We start from the raw sequence: 27,565 nt of genomic DNA, 5'->3' as shown, positions 1-27,565 counted from the left end.
GAGTCTTTTGGTGTCTTCCTTCAGTTTTTTGTTTGTTTTTTCATTTTTTTTTTTTTTTGAAACAAGGTCTTGCTCTGTTGCCCAGGCTGGAGTGCAGCGGCACGATGATTGCGCATTGCAGCCTCAACCTGCTCAGCTCAAGCAGTTCCCCTGCCTCAGCCTAATGAGTAGCTGGGACTGTAGGAGCACACCACCACCCCCGGCTAATTGTTGTATTTTTTATAGAGACGAAGCCTTATTGTGTTGCCCAGGTTGGTCTCGAACTCCTGAGCTCAAGCAGTCTTCCCACCTCGGCCTCCCAAAGTGTTGGGATTACAGGTGTGAGCCACTGCACCCAGCCAGTATTTTTAATTTAAAGTTATTTTAGCTTTTGATAGATAGAATCACAACATGTGCTTTGTTTTGTAACTAGAAATGAGTCATATCATCTTTTAGCCAGATTAGAATTTGTACTGTGCAGGGAACGACTTTTATCTGATTAAGACGGGGAGTATTAAAGTATGAATCATTCTTTATATACAGCTACCTATTCGTATAAGCTTCTATTTTCAGTAAATATTACATCCTACTTTGAACAAAAATCTCATATTGTTTGTTATCCCTATTTAACCAAAGCACAGGTATTTTAAGTGGTGGCTCTAATCACTAATAAGGATGTTTATCCTAATAACTAATCACTAATAAGGATGCTTATCCTAATAACTAATAACTAATAAGGATGCTTATCCTAATAACTAATCACTAATAAGTTTGCTTATCCTTATTTTCTCATGTAAAGATTTCTTAGCTTTTAATACATGAGATAATGAAATAAAAATATACCGCAAATACCTTTTTCACTTTTCAACCTAAGTTTGAAGATGTTTCTCAAATTCAAGCTAATGCCTGATAAAGTATGAATTTAGCAAGTTTACTATAGATAATCAAATATTCATCATAACCTTAAAGAGAAAGTAGATTAACATTTATAATGTTACTTTGTTTTTAAAGAGTAAATTTATACCAGAATCTGAGACTTTTCAAGAGACATATAGTATTATTGTAAAACAAAGTGAGATTTCAGGAAAACTGATTTTGGGGACATCTCATTGGGGATGTCTCATATGCTATGTGAGTTAATTTAGTTAGTTCCAAAAAATTATCCAAAAGTAGTAGGAAGTTCAATTCTTTGCCACTATTTATGATACAAGAATAAAAGAAATTCTCTAAATTGTAAAAATTGTATCAGTTTAAGAAACTCGTAGCTCATTGAGAGTAATGTTTTTTCTTTGAGAATTTCTTTTGGCTGCTAATTCTTGTCATGAATTATAATCTATTATCAGTGACTATTTTAAGAAGGTAGAATTCTGGCTATTTCTGATATCATTTTCTGATATGTGTAACTTAATGCTTTATTGTTTTCAGTTTTAGAAAATGCATCTGAAATTATCTAATAAAATCTGTCTTCCTCTTTTTGTTATTTTTATTTTTTATTTTTGTATCCCTGTTCCCAATTTGCATTTAGGTGTACAGGACCAATCAGTGTGCTGGCGAGTTTGTTGTGACATTTCCTCGTGCCTATCACTCTGGATTTAACCAGGGCTACAACTTTGCTGAAGCTGTGAACTTCTGTACTGCTGACTGGGTCTGTTCTATAGCAAGTGGCTGTTGTACGTCTACTAACCCCCCTATAAATATAAAGCAGCTTAGTTGCCATGTTTGCTTAGCTGGGCTCAGGGTCGGGTTCATCAGTATTTTAGTGGAGACTGGAGTGGCTATTGTAGTTTAGAAAGCTAAGTAGATTTCCATCACATTTTTTATTTTGAAGATTTTATAGTTCTTCTTACCCATTTATTATTTTCCTCATTCTGTTTGAACTTGCTTCCTTCACTTCCATTCTATTCCTTCCCTTTCCCCTTCCCCCATTTCCTTCTTTTCTTCCTTTCCTTCTCTCCTTTGCTTTCCTTCTTTCCTTTATTTTGACTCCCTCCCTTCTGGTCAGGTGCTCAGAAGAGAGAGACCGTTTGAACTTATAAATGGTCAGTCGATTCTTTCTGAATCCTTCTTTTCTAAGGGAAGACACAGGTTGGTGCAAAAGTAATAGCGGCTTTTGCCATTGAAGATAAAGGTTGGTGCAAAAGTAATTGCAGTTTTAAACCTGCAACTAATTTTGCACCAACCTGTAGTTTTTTTAGCCTTTGCTTTCTCTGAGCATTTTGGGACTTATTAAGGTGATCAGGCTTATACAGATAATTTCAAGTATTCTACCATATTTTCAAATATGTGGCTCTGCGATTTTTACAAATTCCTTAATTTTTTTTTCTGATAGGCAACTAGGTGATTTTACTAGTCTTGCCATTTTATATTTTGTCTGTTCCTTTTTTTAATTTTAAAAGAGTAACTATAATATTGAGATCTCTGCGCTATACTTTTATATAAATGATAATGCTAGGTAATTGCTATTTTGCTTTTGTATGAAGTAGATAATCAAAAAGTATTTAGTGGCTGTTATGTTGCTTGGGAGAAGACTATACAGTATATTTATGATACACACTGACTTTATTTTCTTGTATTGGTGCTGTTTTTGTTGCTTCTGTTAACATTTTGGGGGAAATCCTTTAATGTTTTCTGCAGGCACCTTAATTTACTAAATCCCATGATTAACCATGTAGAGATTGTTTTTGTTTCCTTTGCTAATGAGTAAAATGATACAATGAATAGTCTTACTTGCTCCAGTAATTTTGAACTTTTTTCTTATTAGGCTTTGGAAACAGCGTAATTTAGCAAGAACAAGACTAGGCTTAAGATTTTGCCTTGGGCTTGAGCTCTGTTTCTAAACATTCAACCAACATTTATTGAGTGTTTATGATACATGGTAATTGGCTAGGTGTAGTGTAGAAAATGGGAGGATTTAGATAGAAGCTGGAGATAGTTTCTGCTGTTCCCATTCTCACTGTTACTGGTATTTGACCTTGAGCAGCTTTTAAAATTTCATTGGGCCTAAGTTTTTTAGCTGGTATGTAAAGATGCTGACAGATTCACTTAATAACCTCAGACAAGTTAGAGGATATGTGTGGAAGCCCTTGACACTCTTTAGAAGAAGGGTGTGATATAAATTAAAAGTTATAGCAGTTTTATCTCTGGAATAAATTACTGGGACTAATGTTTAGAAGTTACAGTGGATAATCACTTCTATTTTTTGTGGCTTCCTCACATATTATAATAGTTAAGAACTGCAAATCCCACAGTATGATTTTTTCTTCTACTTGTTTTTGTGTTGAGGCTCTGAGAAATTTTTAAAGAGTACGTATTTAAGATATGAAAGAGTTGTGTGTTGTTAATAGACAAAATAATTGCTAATCATAAGTTATATACATATATATATATATATATTTTCCTTGGGAAAGTTTTTTCTTTGAAGAGTATGGAAACACTGCATAATTCAGAGATAGCCTCAAATTTTCTTTGCTTTCTGTGATTCCTTTCTGCCTTTCTCAAACTGTAGATGAATTCTAAAAGGCTCTTAAAGGTCCATTTTCTTATTTTTTCTCTTTTATATTACAAATCCAAACAAAACTCCTTTATCCAAGTTCTTCTGCCTGAGCATAGGAAAGAAGTTGAAGTTGGAGTGCGTATATATGTGTAGGGCATAGCTATTGTTGTAATTTGGTTTGTAGCTTGATAATTATGGAAATTTTCAAAATTTATTTTAAAGACTTAACTGTTCATTTATGAAAAGTGATCATTTAGTCATTTATTTCACTGTTAGGGAAATAAAGTATATAATTTTATAATTTCACTTTGAATTATCTTTCTGCCAGGCTTGTTTTTAAAATAATTTCTAGATGCTAAAATCTAAATCGTCCTTTGTTTTGGTTTTTGCAAAAAAAACAATGTCAGCCAATGTGGATTGCTTAAGTATTACTTTTTCCCCTCTTTCCTATTTTTTTCTTTCTTTTTTTTCTTCTAATAACATCTGGTCTTTTTGTTCTATGGAAATTTGAGTGCTGAATACTTCCACTTAACCCTTTTTGGCCTGAACTTATTTAATTATTTATTTTCACAATATTTTTCTTTTTCTTGTAAGGGCAGGCTCATGTTAAACTGGTCTAAAAGAGTTTGCTGCCTCAGTTATATACCAAAGAACTCCTTCTTGATATACAATAAGTAGAAAATTAGCAGTTTAGGCCAGAAATTTAGCATCTCAGATTATGGGAATTTTCTGTGGGAAAGCCTTTGAAATTCTGGCTGGGTCTTACAGGGTTAATATTTACAGTTAATATAATATTGCCTCTTTATATTTAAATGGATTTGGTATTCTGTCTTCTTTCTAATAAAAGGGAGGACCTGGAGGGTAAGTAGTGGTTCTGTTCTGGGATATGTTATAAGCGAGTTATTTAATTTGGAAATCTCATTTTCAGTTGCCCATTGGACGTCAGTGTGTAAATCATTACCGACGCTTAAGGCGCCACTGTGTCTTTTCACACGAGGAACTCATTTTCAAGATGGCAGCAGATCCAGAATGCTTAGATGTGGGGCTGGCTGCCATGGTCTGCAAAGAATTGACTCTCATGACTGAAGAAGAAACACGATTAAGAGAGTCTGTTGTACAGATGGTGAGTTTGCTGAGCACATTTTCTATGTTTGATACTGCTTATGGGATGTGCTAAATAAACCTATAGATAGAATTTTCATCTCTGATCTCCTAGGAGTTGAGCATAAAGATCACTGATTTGGAGAAGATTTTATATTTTTATAATTGACATATTGATTTCTCCAGATTAAAAACGTTTTAGGAATCTTATCATCTCTAGGTTTTTAAAACAAGTCCTATCAGAATTTCTTAGGTATATATTTACATTTTAAATCTTCTACATACAGTATTGTTTAAACAAGAAATTTAAATCATTTTTTTTCTGAGCTTTCTGTTGAATAAGTTATGTTTCTGGAAATTACAGACTGTCAGTTTGAATTAATCTTTTTCCCTCCCCTTCAAGTAATTTGATGAATAGGAAGGATGGAATAACCAAGGTTGGGATTTAGAATACTTAGAATAAGCTAAGCATCATCACATTGAACTGGGTAATATATGAGAAAATGTGTATCTTCAGCATCATCTTGGCCTGTTCTAATATTTCCTACATAGCTAGCTAGCTTCATTAGGGTTACACCATGCTTCCTCCTGTTTTTGTATCATGTCACTCCTCCCTCTCTGCCTGATATTCTGCTCTGTTTGTAAAAGAGCTTTGTTGAAGCATAATTGATGTGTAATAAACTACGTGTTTAATGTGTACAATTTGATAAGTTTTGACTCTGTATATACCCATGAAACCATTGCTGCAGTCAAGATAATGAATATATCTATCACCCCTAAAAGTTTTTTCATGCCCTTACATGGTCCTTCCTTCTTGCTGTGTACCACCTTTTTGAAAGATGGCTTCTCTCTCTGTCGCCCAGGCTGGAGTGCAGTGGCACAGTCATAGCTCACTGCAGCCTCAAACTTCTGGGCTCAAACAATCTTCACACCTCAGCCTCTGGAGTAGTTGGGACTGCAGGTGCATGTTACCATGTCTGTCTAATTTTTTAAATTTTTCGTAGTGGTGGAACCTTGCTTTGTTACCTAGGCTGGTCTCAAACTCCTGGCTTCAAGCAGTCCTCCTGCCTGGGCCTCCCAAAGTGTAGGGGTTACAGGCTTGAGCCACCACACCTGGCCATCCTGCACCACCTTCTCCTCTTGCCCCCAATCCCCAGGAAACCACTATTCTTTCGTTGCTTATTTTTTTGGAGAATTTTATTCAAATCACACCAATACAACTTGTACTTTTATGGTCTAATTTCTTTCAGTCAGCATAATTACTTTGACACTCAGCCATATTGTTGCATGTACTAATACTTTATTCCTTTTTATTGCACACTAGTTTTCCGTTGAATAGGCTTACCACAATTTGTTTATCCTTTCACTTGTGGATGAACATTTGGATTGTTAACATTTTTTGGCTGTTAGAAATTAAATTGCTCTGGACATTTGCATACAACTTTTTGCATGGACATATGCTTTTATTTATCTTGAGTAAATACTAGGAGTGGAATGGTTGGATTGTATATTATGTGTATGTGTAATATTTTCTAAAAAACTATGAAACTGAATTCCAAAGTGGTTGTACCATTTTATATTTCCACCAGCAGTGTATAAGAAGTTCCAGTTGCCTTATATCCTCACCAACACTTGGTATAGTCTTTTCAACTTTAGACATTCTAATAAGGTTATAGTGGTATTTCATTATTTAATATTCCCACTTTATGCTTGTGTTTTTTTGTTGTTGTTTTTGAGACAGAGTCTCCCTGTGTTGCTCAGGCTGGAGTGCAGTGGCACGATCTTGGCTCACTGCAACCTCCGCTTCCCAGGTTCAGCGATTCTCCTGCCTTAGCCTCCCAAGTAGCTGGGATTACAGGTATGCGCTACCTTGACCAGCCAGTTTTGTGTTTTTAGTAGAGATGGGGTTTCAGTATGTTGGCCAGGCTGGTCTCAAGCTCCTGACCTCAAGTGATCCACCCACCTTGGCCTCCCAAAGTGTTGGGATTACAGGTGTGAACCACTGTGCCCGGCCTATACTTGTATTCTTAAAATTCTTATTTTGATTATATATTTATTTAAAAGGGGATTCTTTTTCTCATTGCCTAGAGTCTTTCTTTTGAATTTTGAAATTTTAAGTACATTGGTGGAGACTCATGAAATATGATTTTGTGATAATGTCCTCAGTATTTCAGATTTAACCTGGATGGGGCATTATTTCCCTTGTGCTTTGATAATTTGAATGCCCCATCTCCTGATCCTCTACCATGTTTCTTTGTGCTACTTTGATCAAATTTCTCTATAGACCCTTCTTTAAACATACCTTCCACCTATGCCCTTGTTCCAGTTACTTATCCCTGCCCTTTCTTTGCATTATGAACTTGTTTTTCCCATTTTAAGAGTAGTTTTCATTTTACCTTTTACTAAAAATCTTCAGTGGTTTTCCCGTGGTCAGCAGTCTCATGTCCTCTTTATCCCTTCATTATCATTGTCATTCTGTTCCCATCATACTTTTGAAAGTCTCAAAGTTCCCCATTGCTTGTTTTTCTCAGGTTTGTCAAAGATCAGATAGTTGTAGATATGCGGCATTATTTCTGAGGGCTCTGTTCTGTTCCATTGATCTATATCTCTGTTTTGGTACCAGTACCATGCTGTTTTGGTTACTGTAGCCTTGTAGTATAGTTGGAAGTCACGTAGCATGATGCCTCCAGCTTTGTTCTTTTGGCTTAGGATTGACTTGGCGATGCGGGCTCTTTTTTGGTTCCATATGAACTTTAAAGTAGTTTTTTCCAATTCTGTGAAGAAAGTCATTGGTAGCTTGATGGGGATGGCATTGAATCTATAAATTACCTTGGGCAGTATGGCCATTTTCATGATATTGATTCTTCCTACCCATGAGCGTGGAATGTTCTTCCATTTGTTTGTATCCTCTTTTATTTCATTGAGCAGTGGTTTGTAGTTCTCCTTGAAGAGGTCCTTCACGTCCCTTGTAAGTTGGATTCCTAGGTATTTTATTCTCTTTGAAGCAATTGTGAATGGGAGTTCACTCATGATTTGGCTCTCTGTTTGTCTGTTAATAAATGGTGCTGGGAAAACTGGCTAGCCATATGTAGAAAGCTGAAACTGGATCCCTTCCTTACACCTTCTACAAAAATTAATTCAAGATGGATTAAAGACTTAAACATTAGACCTAAAACCATAAAAACCCTAGAAGAAAACCTAGGCATTACCATTCAGGACATAGGCATGGGCAAAGACTTCATGTCTAAAACACCAAAAGCAATGGCAACAAAAGCCAAAATTGACAAATGGGATCTAATTAAATTAAAGAGCTTCTGCACAGCAAAAGAAACTACCATCAGAGTGAACGGGCAACCTATAAAATGGGAGAAAATTTTCACACCCTACTCATCTGACAAAGGGCTAATATCCAGAATGTACAATGAACTCAAACAAATTTACAAGAAGAAAACAACCCCATCAAAAAGTGGGCAAAGGACATGAACAGATACTTCTCGAAAGAAGACATTTATGCAGTCAAAAAACACATGAAAAAATTCTCACCATCACTGGCCATCAGAGAAATGCAAATCAAAACCACAGTGAGATACCATCTCGCACCAGTTAGAATGGCAATCATTAAAAAGTCAGGAAACAACAGGTGCTGGAGAGGATGTGGAGAAATAGGAACGCTTTTACACTGTTGGTGGGACTGTAAACTAGTTCAACCATTGTGGAAGTCAGTGTGGCGATTCCTCAGGGATCTAGAACTAGAAATACCATTTGACCCAGCCATCCCATTACTGGGTATATACCCAAAGGACTATAAATCATGCTGCTATAAAGACACATGCACACGTATGTTTATTGCGGCACTATTCACAATAGCAAAGACTTGGAACCAACCCAAATGTCCAACAATGATAGACTGGATTAAGAAAATGTGGCACATATATACCATGGAATACTATGCAGCCATAAAAAAGGATGAGTTCGTGTCCTTTGTAGGGACATGGATGAAATTGGAAATCATCATTCTCAGTAAACTATCGCAAGAACAAAAAAAACCAAACACCGCATATTTTCACTCATGGGTGGGAATTGAACAATGAGAACACATGGACACAGGAAGGGGAACATCACACTCTGGGGCCTGTTGTGGGGTGGGGGGAGGGGGGAGGGATAGCTTTAGGAGATATACCTAATGCTAAATGACGAGTTAATGGGTGCAGCACACCAGCATGGCACATGTATACATATGTAACTAACCTGCACATTGTACACATGTACCCTAAAACTTAAAGTATAATTAAAAAAAAAAAAAAGTCTCAAAGTTCACCAGTGACACACTTTATTTCAAAATCCAGTGGTTTCTTTTTTTCTTTTCTTTTCTTTTTTTTTTTTTTTTGAGACGGAGTCTAGCTCTGTCACCCAGGCTGGAGTGCAGTGGCGCGATCTTGGCTCACTGCAAGCTCCACCTCGTGGGTCCACGCCATTCTCCTACCTCAGCCTCCCGAGTAGCTGGGACTACTGGCGCCCGCCGCCACGCCCGGCTAATTTTTTGTATTTTTAGTAGAGATGGGGTTTCACCTTGTTAGCCGGAGTGGTCTCGATCTCCTGACCTCATGATCCGTCCACCTCGGCCTCCCAAAGTGCTGGGATTACAGGCGTGAGCTGCCGTGCCCAGCCAAAATCCAGTGGTTTCTTTCTGTGTCTTCTATCCCCATGACCTCTTTATTGCACTATATATTGCTGCTTTGGTTTCTTTACCTAACATTTGCTCTACTGTTTTTTTTAGTCTCTTTGATTGTATTTGCCCGTCATTTCTAGTTCTTTCTTCTTATATCCCCAACAATGTGTGCAGGGTTCAGCCTTTGACTGTTTATTGTTGTTATTTTGTGCTATTTTTCTTGGAATTCTCATCTATGGGTCTTAAGTCTTTCAGCTATTACCTTGTGGTTTCAGTTCTCACTTCTTAAAGTTTCCTCCTATTATATTACACACAGGAATTATTGTCACTTTGAAAGAGGCTGTGTCCAGCCACTCATTTGTAATCTGTGTTTCCAACATGTGTATTGCACATTTCTATTTAGATTTTTATCATCTCAGTTTCAGCATCTGAAATAGAAAATCTCCTTCCTCTCCACCCTTCACAAACCACTTTTCTTTCCTAATTGCCTCATCTTAGTAAGCGCCAGGACCATCGTGTAAAAACTTAGTGTGATCTTGACTCATACGCTTCCTTTTTATTTTTTTGAGATGGAATCTCACTCTGCCACCCAGGTTGGAGTGCAGTCGCACGATCTCAGCTTACTGCAACCTCTGCCCCCTGGGTTCAAGCGAATCTCCTGCCTTAGCCTCCCGGGTAGCTGGGATTACAGGCGTTCACCACCTTGCCCAGCTAATTTTTGTGTTTTTAGTAGAGACAGGGTTTCACCATGTTAGCCGGGCTAATCTCGAACTCCTGACCTCAGGTTGTCTGCCCTCCTCGGCCTTCCAAAGTGCTGGGATTACAGGCGTGAGCCATCACACCTGGCCTTGTTTCCTTCATAGTTATATATTACCTAGTTTTTTGTTTTGTTTTATTTATTTATTTATTTATTTGAGACAGAGTCTCTCTCTGTTGCCCGAGTTGGAGTGCAGTGGCACAATCTCGGCTCACCTGCAGTCTCCACCTCTCAGGTTCAAGCAATTCTGCGTCAGCCTCCTGAGTAGTTAGGGTTACAAGCATGTGCCACCACACCCGGCTAATTTTTGTGTTTTTAATAAAGACAAAGTTTCACCATGTTGGCCAAGCTGGTCTTGAACTCCTGACCTCAGGTGATCTACCCACCTCGGCCTCCCAAAGTGGTGGGATTACAGGTGTCAGCCGCTGCGCCCGGCCTGTTACCTAATTTTAAGTTTTTCTTTGTCACTGTCTCTCATCACTTTCCCTTGCCCCCTTTTTTTCCTTACTGCTACACCATCCTGCTCCATTCCTTAATTTTCTCACGTGGCTTATTTCAGATAGCCTTTTTTGGTTTTTGTTTTTTTGAGACGGAGTCTCACTCTGTCACCCAGGGCGGAGTGCAGTGGCGCAGCCTTGGCTCACTGCAACCTCTGTCTCCTGGGTTCAAGTGATTCTCCTGCCTCAGCCTGCCCGGTAGCTGGGGCTACAGGCGTGCACTACCATGCCTGGCTAATTTTCTGTATTTTTAGTAGAAACGGAGTTTCACCATGTTGGCCAGGCTGGTCTCGAACACGTGGCCTTAAGTGATTTGCCCGCCTCGGACCCCAAAGTGCTGGGATTACAGGCATGAGCCACTGTGCTCAGCCTCAAATAGCCTTTTAATTTGTATTTCTGGCTTTTTTATTCTCTCCATTTTCTCCTTATTTATGATTTTCTAAAGTATATTCTCAGGAATATAAGCTTTGTAATATTTTAGGAGGTATTATAAGGAAAAGTTCTGTGGCTAGAAACGTTTGGAAAATGGCAGGCTAAGAAAAGGTAAATGGATCTATTTAAAATTAGCTTCATTTAAGACTGGAAAAGTAAAAGAATGATGAATTCTAGTTTGGGTACAAAAAATAGGAGGACCTAAAATAATGTGAAATATATACTTTCCCAGTTTCCAGGATTTTAAAGTTACTTAAAAGGTATAGGAAAATTAATGGTAAAAATTGATAAAAACATATATAGACCAAAAAGAAAGATAAATGGGATCTTTACTACAAAACTTCTGATTCTTTAATGTGCTGGTGTTCATTGTTAATCTGTAAAGTGGGAGGGATATAATCCATAGCATTTTCCAAAAAAGTTTTCCCTAATTTTTTTTTTTTTTTTTTGTAGAGATAGTGTCTTCCTATGTTGCCCAGGCTGGTCTTGAACTCGTTGGCTCAAGCAATTCTCCCACCTCAGCCTCCCAGAGTGCTGAGATTACAGGTGTGAGCCACTGCACCTGGAACAAAAAAGATACATTTTTTCCAGAGTGTCTTTTAGGATCTGATCCTTGGAGTACACTTTGGGAAATTGTATAAAATTTCTTGAAGCAGCCAGAACTCTCAGTTGCCACATTAGCATTCCCTTCAGAACAGCATTGCTAGTTCTGAAGCTGAGTAAATTCTTATAAACTAAGAAATACGTGCAGTGCATTTTGAAACTGTTTTTACGTTAAAATAATTTTTAAAGAAAATACTAAATGCCAGTATAAGAAAATGGAAAGATAAGAGAATATGGCCAGCAGACATCTAGATTAAACTGATATCAAAAACAGTGTATGATGAAAGACCAGAACTGTGCCTGCCAGTGAATAAATTATCAGGTTCCCACCTTGTTTAAATGAAGAGAGTTTGCTCTTATTGCAGAATTGGGTTTACAAGTAACTTGCTCAATCAAGTAACTTGCTCAGTCAAGTAAGCAGAAACTGTAAAGTTATATAATAAATGGAGGTGTTTGGTAAAAGGCACTTCATATGCTCTTAAATTCTTTTTTTTTTTTTTTTTTTTTTTGAGATGGAGTCTCGCTCTGTCACCCAGGCTGGAGTGCAATGGCGTGATCTCAGCTCATTGCAACCTTCACCTCCTGGGCTCAAGTGATTCTCCTGCCTTAGCCTCCTGAGTAGCTGGGACTACAGGCATGCATCACCACGCCCGGCTAACTTTTGTATTTTTAGTAGAGACGAAGTTTCACCATATTGGCCAGGCTGGTCTCGAACTCCTGACCTCAGGTGATCTGCCCACCTCAGCCTCCCAAAGTGCTGGGATTATAGGTGTGACCCACTGCAGCCTGCCTGCTCTTACATTCTTGGCATACTGAATTTGTCTTAACTTTCTTTTTGATGTCATGCTGATATTATATTTTAATTTGCACAATTTACTTTATACTTCTTTGTCCTTACATATGTTTGTATATGTCAGTGTTACTTTTGGATAATAGTTTACTGAGTTATTTTGCTCAAGGATGTAATTGGGAGGAACTTTTGGTGTACAGCCGGCCACCCCCAAAATGCCTCCCAATTATAATTTTCTTCCCTTCTCTCAAAAAACTGTCTTGACTTTTGTGGTAATCACATTCTTTTGTTTAGAGACAGGGTCTTGCTATGTCGGCTGGGGTTGGAGTGCAGCAGTACTATCATAACTCACTGCAGCCTGGCCTCAAATGATATTCCCTCCTTAACCTCCTGAGTAGCTGGGACTACAGGCATGCACCACCATGCCTGGGTAATGTTTAAAAATTTTTTTGTAGGTGTGCTCACTTTGTTGCCCTGGCTGGTCTCAAATCCCTGGCTTCAAGCAATCCTTCCGCCTCAGCCTCCTAAAGTGCTGGGATTATAGCCATGAGCCACTGCACCCAGCCCACGTTTCTTTATAGTTTTGTCACTGAAATGTGCATCCTTAGATACCAAACTTTAATCTTGCCCATTGAAAAAAATTTAGCAATGATTACCTTTAGGAAGTATTTTGATGTTGTGCCATTGTACCTTTCATGTTTATGCCTTTAAGTCAGAGATTTGTCTGTAGAAAAAAATGTAGTAACTTAAGTTTTTTGATGCTTTAAAGACTAGAAAGACTTGATCTAGTGAAATAAATTATATTTCAGGGTGTCCTGATGTCAGAAGAAGAAGTGTTTGAACTTGTTCCTGATGATGAGCGGCAGTGTTCAGCATGCAGAACCACATGTTTTCTCTCTGCTCTCACATGTTCCTGTAATCCTGAGCGGCTTGTATGTCTCTACCATCCAACTGATCTGTGCCCCTGCCCCATGCAGAAGAAATGTCTTAGGTATCCAAAAGTATTTTGTAAAACTTCCATTACCTTTTTTTAAAACCAAGTTTTAATGTTACTTTTACTTATTCCCTTCCTTTACTCCTTTACTCTGGACTTCTCAACTTCTCTGTCTACTTCTAGGCTTGAAGACCAGTCCCTTAAAGTTGGCCCTAAACTTGGCAGCTGAAATTAGTTTCTTTATCAGTTGATTTCACATGTTCCTTGTCCCCTGCATTAAAAAGTGTGGGCTGGTTTGATTTTCTCTTTATGTGAACTAAGATCCCATTCCCTTGGCCATTGTATTTTCCTTAAGCTGATTATATTTAAAACTTTATTTTTAAGTTATTGTTGGTTTTTGAGGTTTTTATTTCTGTGTTTATGTTTTTTTTTTTTGTAGATATCGCTACCCATTAGAAGACCTCCCTTCTCTGCTATATGGTGTAAAAGTCAGGGCACAGTCCTATGACACTTGGGTCAGTCGTGTTACAGAAGCATTGTCTGCTAACTTCAACCACAAAAAAGGTTAAATTTCCTTTTGTATGCATATACTGAATTGATTGTCACTTTAAAAGAGGCTTTGTTTTAGTTTTATGTTTTTTCCTTCCGTAAAAGAAAAATCCTAGGCTTCCTATGAGATTTGAGATTAATGAGTTGGTTGAATATAGACTTAATTTTCTATTTGAGAATCTTGTTTGAAATGAAAAAGCTGACATAAAATGGGCTGGACATCTGACTTGCAGTAAATTTATTATGTATGTTGGGAACCCACTATTACCAGTAAGACTAACACTGAAGGCTTCTTTGGAAAGAGAAATTTATTTACCTGAGAGAAACTGTCTGTAGGGATTATAAATGAGCACCTGGTTGTTAGCTTTTATTGTGTTGGTGAGATTTTCACAGATGTTTGTTTCTACTAATTATTATGTTTCTACAAGTAGGTTGGGGACTCACTTGAGTGAGATTGGTGAAGATTTTAGAATGGCTTTTTGTGTCTATGGTTATTGTATATGGCTCTTTATTTAAATTTTTACAGATTTGATTGAATTGCGAGTAATGCTGGAAGATGCTGAGGATAGGAAATACCCAGAGAATGATCTCTTTCGAAAACTCAGGGATGCTGTAAAAGAAGCTGAGACCTGTGCTTCTGTGGCTCAGCTGCTTCTGAGCAAAAAGCAGAAACACAGGTAAACCTAAGAAGAGTTTAATTCTCCAGTGTTTTCCTGTTTCTTTCAGCGTAAAAACCAAAATTTCATCTGGCCTGTGAAGCCCTACATTATCTTTGACCTCTTGTGGCCATGTCTCTTGCTTCCCCAGTAGTGCTCCAGTTTTATCTCCTACTATTCTCCCTTCTTTCTTGCTCCAGCCTGCAGTGTTCTTTCTCTTGCTGTTCTTCGTACATAGCAGGCACATTTTTGCTTAGGACTTCATGCTCTCTCTTTACTCTGCTTGGAGTTCTCTTCCCACCATATCCAGGTGGCTTGTTCCCTTACCTACCTCTTTGAAGCCTTTGTTTTCAAATGTCACTTTGTTGGTGAGGGCTTTTCTAACAAGCCTTTATAAAATTGCAATCCTCTTACCCTTCTTTCATGCTTTGTTTTTCTCCTAGCTTTATCATCTTCTGATACACTAATCTACTTATTTTATTAATTATCTGTCTTTTCTTCCCTATCCCCTACTAGAATGTACACAAGACTAGAATATCAGGGATTTTTTTTTTCATTGCCATATTTCTTGTGCTTAGAACAATGCCTGGCCCATAGTTGTGCAATAAATATTTGTAAATGAATAAATAGAAACTATAGGCTGAAGGCAGGTGGCAGCAAAGGGTAACCTTGATGGATGCAGAGGAGGTTGTTAAGGAGCATAGAATTATGCACCCTTGATATAATGTAATTCATAAGTATTAAATTTTCTGTGGTATTTAAATGTGTTGTAGTAATTCCAACACATTTCTTTTGTCTGAATGGCTTTTCTCTAGCAGTTCACATTGGGTTTTTAAATTACTTTGTAAATTTTTTATTTACCATTTTGTTAGATAACTTTTCTTAGAGACATTGATCAGCGGCTCTTAACTTGTCATTGGGTCAGTGACCCCACTTGGAGAAACTAGTAAAAGTTTAGGGACCCTCTTAGAAAAATCATGTACACACAGAATTTTGAAGCACTTTCAGAGGGTTCATTGTCACCTAAGGCAGGTTAAAGGCTCTTTCACATTTTAACCTTCTTGAGATACAGGATTAAGTTTTATCAATGAATTTAATATTCCAACTATGAGGAATTTATGTAATGTTTGAAATGTTTAATACTTGTAGATCGAAGGAACTGTTACTTGGAGAGTTGAATCTTTGAGTCATTAACTGAATAACTTAACTGTTTTAAAGTGGCCACCATTGCGGTGTAATCCCTCAAACACTGGGATTCTAGGATTGCTTAGGTTTGAATTCTGAAGAGACTAGGAGCCCTTTTGATACCAGAGTGACTGAATTTTTCTTACTTGTATCTCAATATTATTTCACATCAGACAGAGCCCAGATAGTGGGAGGACTCGGACCAAACTGACAGTGGAAGAATTGAAGGCCTTTGTCCAACAACTTTTTAGTCTTCCGTGTGTCATCAGCCAAGCTCGGCAAGTGAAGGTGGAGTATTACATCCTTTTTTTGGGTAATGTCCTTTGTGACATGGTCCACTGTTCTGGGTTTCACGGAATGGTATATCTAAACTAGTTTTTTGCTCTGATTTTTTTGTTTTCTCTCACATATATGCTGCTATTTGAGGTTCTTTAGTAGGCAGTTTTTTGATTTTGTTCTTAGCCATTATTCCCTGTTTAAAATTCTGTAACTAAGGCTGGTATGAAATTATTTTTTTCTATATTAATTTTAGTTCAGAACCCCCATTTAACATAGATGTAATTGAAATGCAAGACGTTAATTAAAATAATCTGCATGTGTCAGTGTTAATACGTGAGCTTTTAAAAAGCTTAATGATGGCTTAATGAATATGTAAAATCTTAAAAGTATATATCAAATATATTAATCTCCATGATTAATGATCTTTTGATAGTTTAGGGTGTTTTTGTGTTTGAGGGGTGGGTAGGGTGTCTAAAATAGTGTTTTTTATTTTTGTTTTTGTTTTTGAGATGGGAGTCTTGCTCTGTCGCCCAGGCTGGAGTGCAGTGGTGAGATCTCGGCTTACTGCAACCTCTGCCTCCTGGGTTCAAGCAATTCTCCTGCCTCAGCCTCCCGAGTAGCTGGGATTAGAGGAACGGGCCACTATGCCCAGCTAATTTTTATAGTTTTAGTAGAGATGGGTTTTTGTCATGTTGGCAGGCTGGTTTCAAACTCCTGACCTCAAGTGGTCCACCCGCCTTGGCCTCCCAAAGTGCTGGGATTACAGGCATGAGCCACCACACCCGGCCTAAAATAGTTTTTATCAAGGTTATCAACTTGTGAAATCTAGGGTCAGTTATGTTCTTGTCTTACTCCATTTCATAAGAGCATTTTGATAGTTGACTACTCTTTCTTGAATGCTGTTCTTTAAGCCTCTGTGACACCACACTTTCTGGGTTTTTTCTTAGCTCATTAGCAGTTCTTCTCTTACGTCTTCCTTGCTGCTTGTTTTCTCTTTGACTTGACTTCTAAGTGTTGGAGTATATTAGGAGTCTCGGCCCTTTCTTCAGGTGCCCCCACTTCTGATACCTTACTTGCCCAGTGACATTAAATATCACTATATCCTGTTGATTCAATCCCACATCTCCAGCCCTGGATGCCTTTTTTCCCTACAGACTTGTATGTCCAGCTGCATACTCTGGATTTCCATTTGGTGGACTAAAAGGCATCTTAAAGGCTTTTTTTCCTTTTCTTTTTTTTTGAGACAGGGTCTGGCTCTGTCATCCAGGCTTCAGTACAGTGGTGTGGTCTTGGCTCACTGTAACTTCTGCTTCCCAGACTCAAGCAATCCTCCCACCTCAGCCTCCCAAGTTGTTGGGACTACAGGTGCACACCACCACGCCTGGCTAATTTTTGTATGTTTTGTAGAGAAGAGTTTTCGCCATTTTGCCCAGGCTGGTCTCAAAACTCCTGAGCTCAAGCGATCTACTTGCTTTGGCCTCCCAAAGTGCTGGGATTACAGACATGAGCCACCACGCCTTTTAACGAACTAAGTGAATCAAACTCCTTGATTTCTTTATTTCCCTTATACCCCGTGTTCAATATTTAAACAAGTGCTGGCTGCTATTACCTCCAAAATATATCCCAAAGCAAACCATTTATTGTCCTCTCCGTTGCCTAAACTATGCTCTACACCACTGGAATGTGCCCCTTGGATTACTCCAACAGCCTTTCAGCTGCTTTCCCTTCTTCTGCTCGTCTGACATTTTATTTTTTGTTTGGTAGCCAGAATGATAATCTAAACTTTAAATCAAGTCACATCACTTCCCTATGGTAAAAATTCTCCAGTGGTTCCCCAAAGCCATTTGAATGAAATTCAAACTCATTGTAACCTAGAAGATACTGTGTAGTCTGACCTCTGCTTATTTTTTAACAACATTTCTCCATCATCATCCACTTGTAGCAACACACCAAGCTCATTCTTCTTTAAAAGCGTTTGCAATTATTATTTGCCCTGCCCAAACCGTTCTTCCTTCAGATCCTCTTGTAGTTCCTCCCCAACCCTCAATGTAGTTTCGGTTTGTCTTCTGTGACTACCATGACATTACTAAGTAATATGCCCTTCCCCACTCTGGTCATTCTCTGTTGTGCTGCCCTATTTTATTTTCAGAGCACTTGACACTAACTGAAACATTTTATTTCTATGTTCACTGTCTGGTCACCTGCATTAGAATGTATGTTCTCTGAAGACAAGGACTATTTTATGTCTTCTTTAATACTGTGTGCCTAGAAAAGTGCCTGCATCTAAGTCAGCAGTCATTAAATATTTATTGAATGAATCAACTGTATTTTAAAAGTAGGAGAATAGCTAGAAGTAATTACACAAAAGCATATTTATTAACTCATATCTGAATATTTGGTGTTATGATGTGAGATTATAAGAGTCTAGAATTGATAGTTTGCCTTGACTATATCTATTTCATACTCTTCTGTATCTTTTAAATTTGTTTTTCTGATTTTTATTTCTTTTGACCTTTTCAGAATCTGCTAGATGATGTGGAAGAGTTTCATGAACGTGCTCAGGAGGCCATGATGGATGAAACCCCAGATTCTTCCAAACTCCAGATGTTGATAGATATGGGCTCTAGTCTCTATGTGGAACTCCCTGAATTACCACGACTGAAGCAAGAGCTACAACAGGCTCGGTGGTTGGACGAAGTAAGACTGACTTTATCAGATCCGCAACAAGTCACTTTGGATGTCATGAAGAAACTGATAGACTCTGGGGTAGGGTTGGCACCCCACCATGCTGTGGAGAAAGCAATGGCTGAACTACAGGAGCTTCTTACAGTCTCTGAACGATGGGAAGAAAAGGCTAAGGTCTGCCTACAGGCAAGGTGAACACATTTTGGTGACTGTTGCATCTTTAACAACTAAGTCAGAAGGTAGAGTGGGAAGAAGGAACTTAAAAGCTTGTTTCATTAAATGGCTTTTTTTTTTTTTTTTTTGCGTTTAGGATTTTAATGTATAAGTAGCATTAGTTAAGTTGTGTAGGTGGGAAAGGCATTTCCTGATGATCCAGGGCCTGAAGGAAACGGGGAGATTTCCTCTCTCCCTGCTTTGGCAGGCAGCTCCTGGAGAGGTGCAGGTCAGTGGCAATGGGTACAGACAAGCTGGAGAGTTTCTTGCTGGGCAGGAATGCCCACAGGCCATGCCTTCAACCCTCAGAGCACCTCATTGTGTCTGGACCCACGAATGGGGTAGCATTGCTAGAGAGTGGGTTCTCCTGTGTCTGGCTCCAACAACTGGTTTATTGTGATGACATTAAATATTTAATTAAATGTTTTGTGCCTTCCCTGGCCAATCGCTAAGTTATCAAATGGGGCTACATGTAGACAGTTTCAAATATGTGGAAACTATTGTGCAGAGTACTTTGTTAGGTACTTCATGTTATACAAAGTAGTATTTTGTTTAGAGCCTATGCTTAGTGACATTATAGTTAGGAAGGAAGAAGTATAAAGCTCATTGTAGTACCTTATTAATGTTAACCGAAAGGTGAGGAAAAATGTTACAGGGCTTCAGAGGGGGAAGATCATGGTGAGCTTGGGTGGTCAGTAGAGAAGCTTCAGAGAAAAATAAGAACTTAGGTAGAGCCTTGAGGAATGAGTAGGATTGAAGTGGAAGGGAGGTAAGAGAAATGTCAGAAACTGAGTTTAAGGAATATTTAGGGTGTGTTCAGGTGACAGAAAATAAGTAGGTTTCCCTGGAGTGGAGGATTTATGTCGAAAAGTATTGGGAGATGAGAATCAGGCAGGAGGAGAATGTTGAGTGGCTGTATTAGCATCAGCACCCCATTGGACTTAATGAGATTTAAATAAAGTGTTTATATCTGACTGTATATCAGCAAATTTGGCTGATAATTAAAGGTGGTGTTCTTTGTGAAAGCATTTCTCTAGCAGCTAAGATTAATATTTATATAATTTCTATTGTGAGGATGAGGAAACCGGGGTGCATGGAGAGATCACGTAGTTACTGAGCGACACAACTGAAATTTAAAGCATCTTCCACTTCATTTCAATATCTCTGTGTACTTAACTACTTTGCCAGCCACTTACTTTGGATGCATTTTGATAAGAAAATATTTAGGTGATTTAATCAGCAAAGCTCTGAGAAGCCTCTATGTACACTGGATATTTTGCTATCCAGATGCCATGCAGAATACATACTAAAATTTATTCATAGCTTTTCCTATTTGAGCTATTCATATTACTCAGTGTCTTCAGATTAATGACAGTTCCAGGAGGTGGGAACGTATTAAGTGGACAAAGCTAAATAACTTTGGAATGTAAAACTATGGTTTTGATATACGTGATGCAACTGGTAGTAGGCTACCAAATGAAATTTCGTTGGTAATAATAGTTAAAAAGTTTGTTTTCCCGGTCTCCGATATTTAATCAGTCACCAGTTTCTGAGACTCTGTCTCCAACATGTCTTTCATATCTCTCTTTCAAATTCATTGTCACTGACCTGGTTGTAGTCCTCTTATATTTTACCTTGATATTTGAGTTTGGTAAGTATTGATGGAGAACCTGCTACATGCCAGGTGCTATTTCTAAATGCTATGTAGACAATAGTGAACGAGACACACAAAGATCTCTGCTTTCATGAAGCTACCGTTCTAGTAGAGAGAGAGATAGATAAATGAATGAATTTCAAATAATTAGTGTCATGAAAAAAGCAAAACTGGTAAAGAAACAGAGGATTATGTGGTTGGTGGAAATAGTGGGCGTTAGACTCTTTTCTAACTTCTGTCAGAATTATCTTTCTGAAACACATCCTTAATCTTCTTGATCTCTTAGTATTGGTTATTAACTACTTAGCATTATTTTCTTGAGATTCTTTCTTTGCCTTTGGCCTTCTCTCTACCTCTAAAATAATGGTTTTCCTCGAGATTCTGGCATAGATGTCTTTCATTTCTCACTCTGTACAGTTTCTCTGGAAATTTCATTTAATTTCTTGGCTTTGTTTGCCTTCTTTATACTGAGGAACTCCTAAATCTTCATTCATAATATAGATTTCTTTCATAAATATCATCCGCCTGTTAGATAATTCCAGGGGATGTCCCACAGATACCTGAAATTGCCTGTATCCAAAGTTGGACTCATTAATGTCTTCCCATATCCTCCTCCTTTGTTTCTTTATTCTTTAAATTATACCATCTTTCACTCATTTGAACAAGCAGGTACTTTGGTAGTTAGCTTTGACTCTTTCCTTCTTCTTTATCCTCAAACTCAGTCATGTTGATTATATTTCCCCAATGCTTCTTACTTTCTTTCATTTTTTTTTTTAAGTCTGCACATGGATTTATGTTATACTCATTCTTTTTCACCCCACCCTGCCTTTTTTTGAGATGGAGATTTGCTTTGTTGCCTAGGCGGGGGTGTGCAATGGTGCCATTTTGGCTCATGGCAACCTCCACTGCTGAAGGCTCAAGCAGTTCTCGTGCCTCAGCCTCCCAAGTAGCTGGGATTATAGGTGCATGCCACCATGCCCAGCTAATTTTTTTATTTTTTGTAGAGATGGGGTTTTGCCATGTTGGCCAGGCTTGTCTTGAGCTCCTGACCTCAAGCAGTCTGCCCGCCTCCGCCTCCCAAAGTGCTGGGATTACAGGCATGAGCCACTGTGCCCAGCCTTTTACCCTCATTCTTGAAGGACTTTTTTGCGATAGGTGTAAAATTACCGGTTGACAATTATTTTGTCTTAGTACTTTGGATATATCATTCTCTCTGCTGTTTTGAAAAGAATCTTTTCACTTGGACTGCTTGTAGGATTATTCCTTCTTTTTCTCTCATTCCACTCAGGCTGCTGTCGTAGCTTGCCTAGATCACAACAGCAGATTCTGTCTGATCTTACCCCTCTCTAATTCAATCTCTATACTGCCACTAGTACTTTGTTAAAATACAGGTGTAACTTTCACTCCCTTACTTAAATCCTTCTCTAGTTTTCTCTTGCCCTCAGGATGAAGTCCAAATTCCCTAACCTGATTTATAAGGCCATCTGTCATCTAGCCTCTTGCTTAATTATATATCTAGTCTTATCTCTTGCCATTCTTCCTCTTGTATTCTGTGTTCCAAACATTGTGATTTTTCCTCTCAGTTCCTCAGACATGTGTGTTCTTTCTCTGCGTCTTTGTGCATGTTTATTTTATTCTCCAGTGGAGCACTCTTATTTTCAGCCCATCTCCTGTGGTGTACCTTTACCAACCCTACCCTGCCCCTGGCCCCAGCTTTCCTGATTAAGTCTTGTTCAGAAAGGATGAGAAAGCTTAGACATCACATTTGGGAAGTCTTCTTTCCCTGCCAAGTCAATTAGGTTCTCCTACTATGTATTCCAATAGCACTTTTACTTTCATTTATCATTACACTTACCACAGAGCATCATAAACTCCTTATGAATAATCTTCATAAGATTAAAAAGTTTCATGAGGCTGGGCACAGTGGCTCCACGCCTGTGATCCCAGCACTTTGGGAGGCTGAGGCAGGAGAATCACGAGGTCAGGAGATGGAGACCATCCTGGCTAACACAGTGAAACCCCGTCTCTACTAAAAATACAAAAAATTAGCTGGGCAAGGTGGCGCATGCCTGTAGTCCCAGCTACTCGGGAGGCTGAGGCATGAGAATCGTTTGAACCTAGGAGGCAGAGGTTGCAGTGAGCTGAGATTGCGCCACTGCACTTCAGCCTGGGTGACAGCGAGACTCAAAAAATAAATAAAGGTTTCATGAGGCAAGGACTGTCATTCTTGCTCATGAGCAATTTCCAGGATCTAGAACAGTGTGTAACACATAGTAGGATTCGTGGATGATGAACGATTTCCGCCTCAGTAGCTTCCCATTGCTTTACGTGATGAAGTCCGTGGGTCTCAGGACTCTGCGTCTTTCTTCCTAATCCCTTCTTCCTGCCCATCCCCTGCCTCCAGCATCACGCCCTAATCGCAGACTGAACCGTGAATGCTTTTTAAGTGTTTCTCCATGCCTTTCTTCATTATATTCCTGGTTTCTTTAACTTCTTTAACTTTTTGTTTGGACAGAATCATACTAATTTAAGGCCTGCTTCAAAGCCTTTCTCAACTCTCCTGGGCAGAATTAATCACTGCCTCCCATAACAGTGAGTTTATAGTAATTTGGTTTTAGTTCCCAGTAGAAGCATAATTCATATCTTGTATTCTGATTCGTTGAGGATAAGGTCTATGCTTTATTCATCTTTGTGTAACTAATGTTAATGAATGTAGTTTAAATGTACATTGTCAACATTAATGGATTTCTGGTCTGTTGTTTTCTATATTGCTATCAAATGTGCATCTCTGACAATTTCAGGTACTGTAGAGAAATAGAGTAGAGGCAGTCTAGAATAGTGAAAGGATCGTGGATCTGACCCTCATTCTGAATCAGTATTTCACATGTGTCCTTTATTACACGAAATGACTGGGGAAAATAACTTTTCTTTGAGTTAAAGTTTTCTTATCCATAAAAATTTATATTTTATTTTATTATAAACTTATGTTTATACATTTTCTTATCTATAAAGTTTTCTTATCTGTAAGATGGAAAAGAAAGATACTAGCTGCTTTGCCTCCCTTATAGGATTGTGGTAAGAATTCAGTGAAATCATGTAAATGAAAGTTCTCTAAACATTCTGAAATGTTACTTAAATGTTGATTTCTCACGCATCCTACTCTGTTTTGTTCTTTTAGACCGAGGCACAGTGTGGCAAGTTTAGAAAGCATTGTGAATGAAGCCAAGAACATTCCAGCCTTTCTACCCAATGTGTTGTCCTTGAAAGAAGCCTTACAAAAGGCTCGAGAATGGACCGCTAAAGTGGAAGCTATTCAGGTAAGAAGGCTTTTGGATTATCCCACCTATCAAGTAATGCCTGTTTCATGGATTAATCTTTTAAACTATTAATTCTTTAGAATAGAATAATCATAATACAAACGATCCCTAACTTAGATCGATTTGTGATTTTTTGACTTTATGATGGTGCGAAAGTGATATGCATTGAGTAGAAACTGTGTTTCGAATTTTGAATTTTGAACTTGTGCCAGGCTAGCAATATGTGGTAAGACGTTCTCTCACAATGCCGGGCAGCAGCATTGAGCCACAGCTCCCAGTCAGTCATGCCGATGTAAGTGTTCTGAGCACCTTTAAGGTAGGCTAGGCGAAGCTGTGTTTCGTATGTTAATTTTATTAAATGCATTTTCAAATTACGATATTTTCAACTTACGATGGGGACATAACCCTGTCGTAAGTTGAGGAGCATCTATAAAATAATTCTAGTAAAGTTCACTTACTCTTTCGTCTGATTTTATAATTTAGAATAATTATTACTTACTGAAATATTACTTGTTTTTATTGACTCCTTGCTATGAAAGATGATGGAATTAGTTATTTAACTCTTTAGCAGTAGGGAATTTGTTATCTACTGTATTCTACAAATTTTTTTCCATGTGCATAAATTACTTTTAAAATTAGAGGCAGAAAAAGAAAATGAAGTTAACCTTTACTGAGCACCACAGTACTCTTGCTACTGTTCTAGGTGTTTGGGAGCAGGCATGTAAGGGAAGGGTATAAAAATAGGACTTATGGTATAAAATAGGGTATAAAAGTAGAGTCTTCCAAATACATATTTTCTAGTTGGAGAGACGTATTTTACACATCTGTAATTTAAAACAGAATGAAGTAAGTGCTAGATAGAGATAAAGTGTACTTGAATCATAAAAACTGTTAAGCAGCACTTACAGTGTTAAGTATATAAATACTCTTAATTATAGAACTGTACTCAAAAAGAAAACCAACTTCCACTATACTGCTGCCCCCAAAAGGAACATAATCTGGGTGTCAAGTTTTTTTTTTTTTTTTTGAGACAGAGTCTCGATCTGTCGCCCTGGCTGGAGTGCAGTGGTGTGATCTTGGCTCACTGCAACCTCTGCCTCCTGGGTTCAAGCAATTCTCCTGCCTCAGCTTCCCAAGTAGCAGGGACTACAGGCGCATGCCAGCACGCCTAGCTAATTTTTGCATTTTTAGTAGAGCCGGGGTTTCACCATGTTGGCCAGGCTGGTCTTGAACTCCTCACCTCAGGTGATCCGCTTGCCTTGGCCTTCCAAATTGCTGGGATTACAGGCGTGAGCCACCGCGCCTGGCCTGGGTGTCTTCTCTTTCACTTTCTTTTCTGTTGAGTTTTTCTGGGACCTGCTTAGCTGCCACTGTTTCTTTTCTGTTTTTTTGAATTATTTCTATTTTTTTCCGGACAGCTTCTATGTTTGATGCGTCTTTGACCTGGCTCAGGCAGTAGTTGTTGTCTTTGAATGTCTGAGAATCTTTAATTGGCTGTTTTATTTAGAATTGAAGGACTAAGTCATTAAGTATAGGTAACTATCATATGTTTCCTTTGTAATTTCAAAGGGCTGTCTCTCTACCAGGTGGGGTTTCACCATGTTGGCCAGGCTGGTCTCGAGCTTCTGACCTCAGGTGATCTGCCTGCCTCAGCCTCCCAAAGTGCTGAGATTACAGGTGTGAGCCACCACGCCTGGCCTGCTAACTGTGTTTATATATGTCTGTGCTTTAGATTGTCCTTTGAACTGGCTGTTATATCTACTGGTACTCTCATTAATTAATAAATAAAATCATTGATGACATGTTCATTAAAAAAATAATTTACACAAACTTTAAAAAATAGGACATTGGAAGTTATGTTAATTCAAGAGATGGAATTACATTCAAAGAATAATATTTAATAAAAGAACACTAAACTTTGTAAGGTCTTTCAACAATATATTGCCAAACCCCATAAGAGAACTCAAATTGTGAATCTACTTTGGTTTTTCAGAGTGGCAGCAATTACGCTTATTTGGAGCAGCTTGAGAGCTTGTCTGCGAAAGGACGCCCTATCCCTGTGCGCCTTGAAGCACTGCCGCAAGTGGAATCACAGGTAGCAGCAGCACGGGCATGGAGAGAACGGACTGGGCGGACCTTTCTTAAGAAGAATTCTAGCCATACATTGTTACAGGTACTTGAACTTCAACAGTCTCATAAGCAGCTGATAATTTAAGTAGTAATAGTATTGGTGAGGGTTATTTTCAGTTTATCTGATTACCATTATACAAGTGATTCTTATTAGGTAGTATCAGATGTTGACTTGAAATCTGGAACCTTGGGCAGATTGATTTCCAGTTAATCTTGTGCTGTCCCTAGAAAAAGCAGTCGGCCTTGGCTTGTTATTGGACCCTAGTCATTGAAATCATTTTGTTTTGTTTTTTTGAGACAGGGTCTTGCCCTGTCGCCCAGACTGGAGTGCAGTGGTGCAGTCTCGGCCCACTGCAGCTGTTGCCTCCTGGGCTCAAGTGATCCTTTCACCTCATCCTCCCAAGTGTCTGGGACTACAGGCATGCTACACCATGCCTGGCTAATTTTTTGTATTTTTGGTGGAGATGGGGTTTCGTCATGTTGCCTGGGCTGGTCTTGAACTCCTTTGAGCTCAAGTGATCCGCCTGCCTCAGTCTCCCAAAGTGCTGGGGTTACAGGTGTGAGCCACCACGTCCAGCCTATCATTGAAAGATCTTATTTCTCCGAAGCACAAATTTGTATACTCATCGTCCCTTTCATCTTGAGCAGTTGAACATAGTAGTTAAGAGCAAAGGCTTTGGAATAAGATCCTTTCAGGTTTGAGAGTGGACTCCTTAATTGCTAACCCTGTGTCCTTGGGCAAGTTATTTCCTTCCTGAGCCTCAGTTTCTCTTGTTTATAAAATGTAGATACTAATACCTACTACATAGGGTTGTTGTGAGGAATGAATTAGATCATGTGTATAAAGTCCTTAAGAAAGTGCCTGGGACGTGGCTGAACGGTCAACAAATGGTTCCTTTATTATTTTCACTTTTAAGATTTTTTTAAAAACCAGAGTTTATAATGGTGGCTTTATTTTTGTAGGTGCTGAGCCCCCGGACTGACATTGGTGTATATGGGAGTGGCAAAAATAGGAGGAAAAAAGTAAAAGAACTAATAGAAAAAGAAAAAGAAAAGGATCTGGACCTGGAGCCTCTGAGTGATCTGGAGGAAGGATTGGAGGAAACGAGAGATACAGCTGTGGTGGTAAGAAGCTACCTGCATCTTGAGTTTGCTTGGTGAATACAAAACTCTGTAAAGATATTAGCAGACTCACAGTTTTTATGTTTTTAACTTTTTATTTTCATATACTTTGGCTTTATGATTATACATATTTCACATTAAAAATAAATATTTATAATCAAGACATACAAAAAGTTTAGTATTCTGCTCTTTTCCCAAAATTGTCTTTTCCATACCTCTGTTCTTTATTGTTGTTTTAATAGTTGTCTACTGTTCCATCAAGTTGTCCATAGTTTGCTGAGTACAGTAAGTCCTCACTTAATTTTATCAATAGCTTCTTGCACTGCAACTTTAAGCGAAGCAATGTACAATGAACCCACTTTTACTACAGACTGATAAAAACAAGAGTTAAGTTCCTGCAGCATATTTCTGGTCACAAAAACATCATCAGACTTTTAAAATAAAGACCCCAAACACTTCTGATATTAAACACTGAGAAAATTCGAGCTAAACATACATTTAAGAAAGAGTAATAAAAACG

The 27,565-nt window shown here is 38.4% G+C and overlaps 1 protein-coding gene across 1 annotated transcript in view; it reads left to right on the top strand.

Annotated features, from left to right (window-relative positions):
• The window catches only part of KDM5A (lysine demethylase 5A), a 119,924-nt gene that overhangs the window by 57,113 nt on the left and 35,246 nt on the right, over positions 1 to 27,565 (top strand). Inside the window, exons 13-22 of the mRNA XM_054442596.2 lie at positions 1,505 to 1,624; positions 4,401 to 4,595; positions 13,131 to 13,312; positions 13,695 to 13,819; positions 14,331 to 14,481; positions 15,819 to 15,933; positions 18,445 to 18,800; positions 23,655 to 23,793; positions 25,787 to 25,966; positions 26,887 to 27,048. Coding sequence (XP_054298571.1) covers positions 1,505 to 1,624; positions 4,401 to 4,595; positions 13,131 to 13,312; positions 13,695 to 13,819; positions 14,331 to 14,481; positions 15,819 to 15,933; positions 18,445 to 18,800; positions 23,655 to 23,793; positions 25,787 to 25,966; positions 26,887 to 27,048 — 1,725 coding nt within the window. The remainder of the gene's footprint in view (positions 1 to 1,504; positions 1,625 to 4,400; positions 4,596 to 13,130; positions 13,313 to 13,694; positions 13,820 to 14,330; positions 14,482 to 15,818; positions 15,934 to 18,444; positions 18,801 to 23,654; positions 23,794 to 25,786; positions 25,967 to 26,886; positions 27,049 to 27,565) is intronic.

Source organism: Pongo pygmaeus, chromosome 10 (genome assembly GCF_028885625.2).
Source record: "Pongo pygmaeus isolate AG05252 chromosome 10, NHGRI_mPonPyg2-v2.0_pri, whole genome shotgun sequence".
Lineage (NCBI taxonomy): Eukaryota > Metazoa > Chordata > Mammalia > Primates > Hominidae > Pongo > Pongo pygmaeus.
The sequence above is the reverse complement of the archived record's forward strand: the minus strand, read 5'-3'. Positions and strand labels throughout refer to the sequence as shown.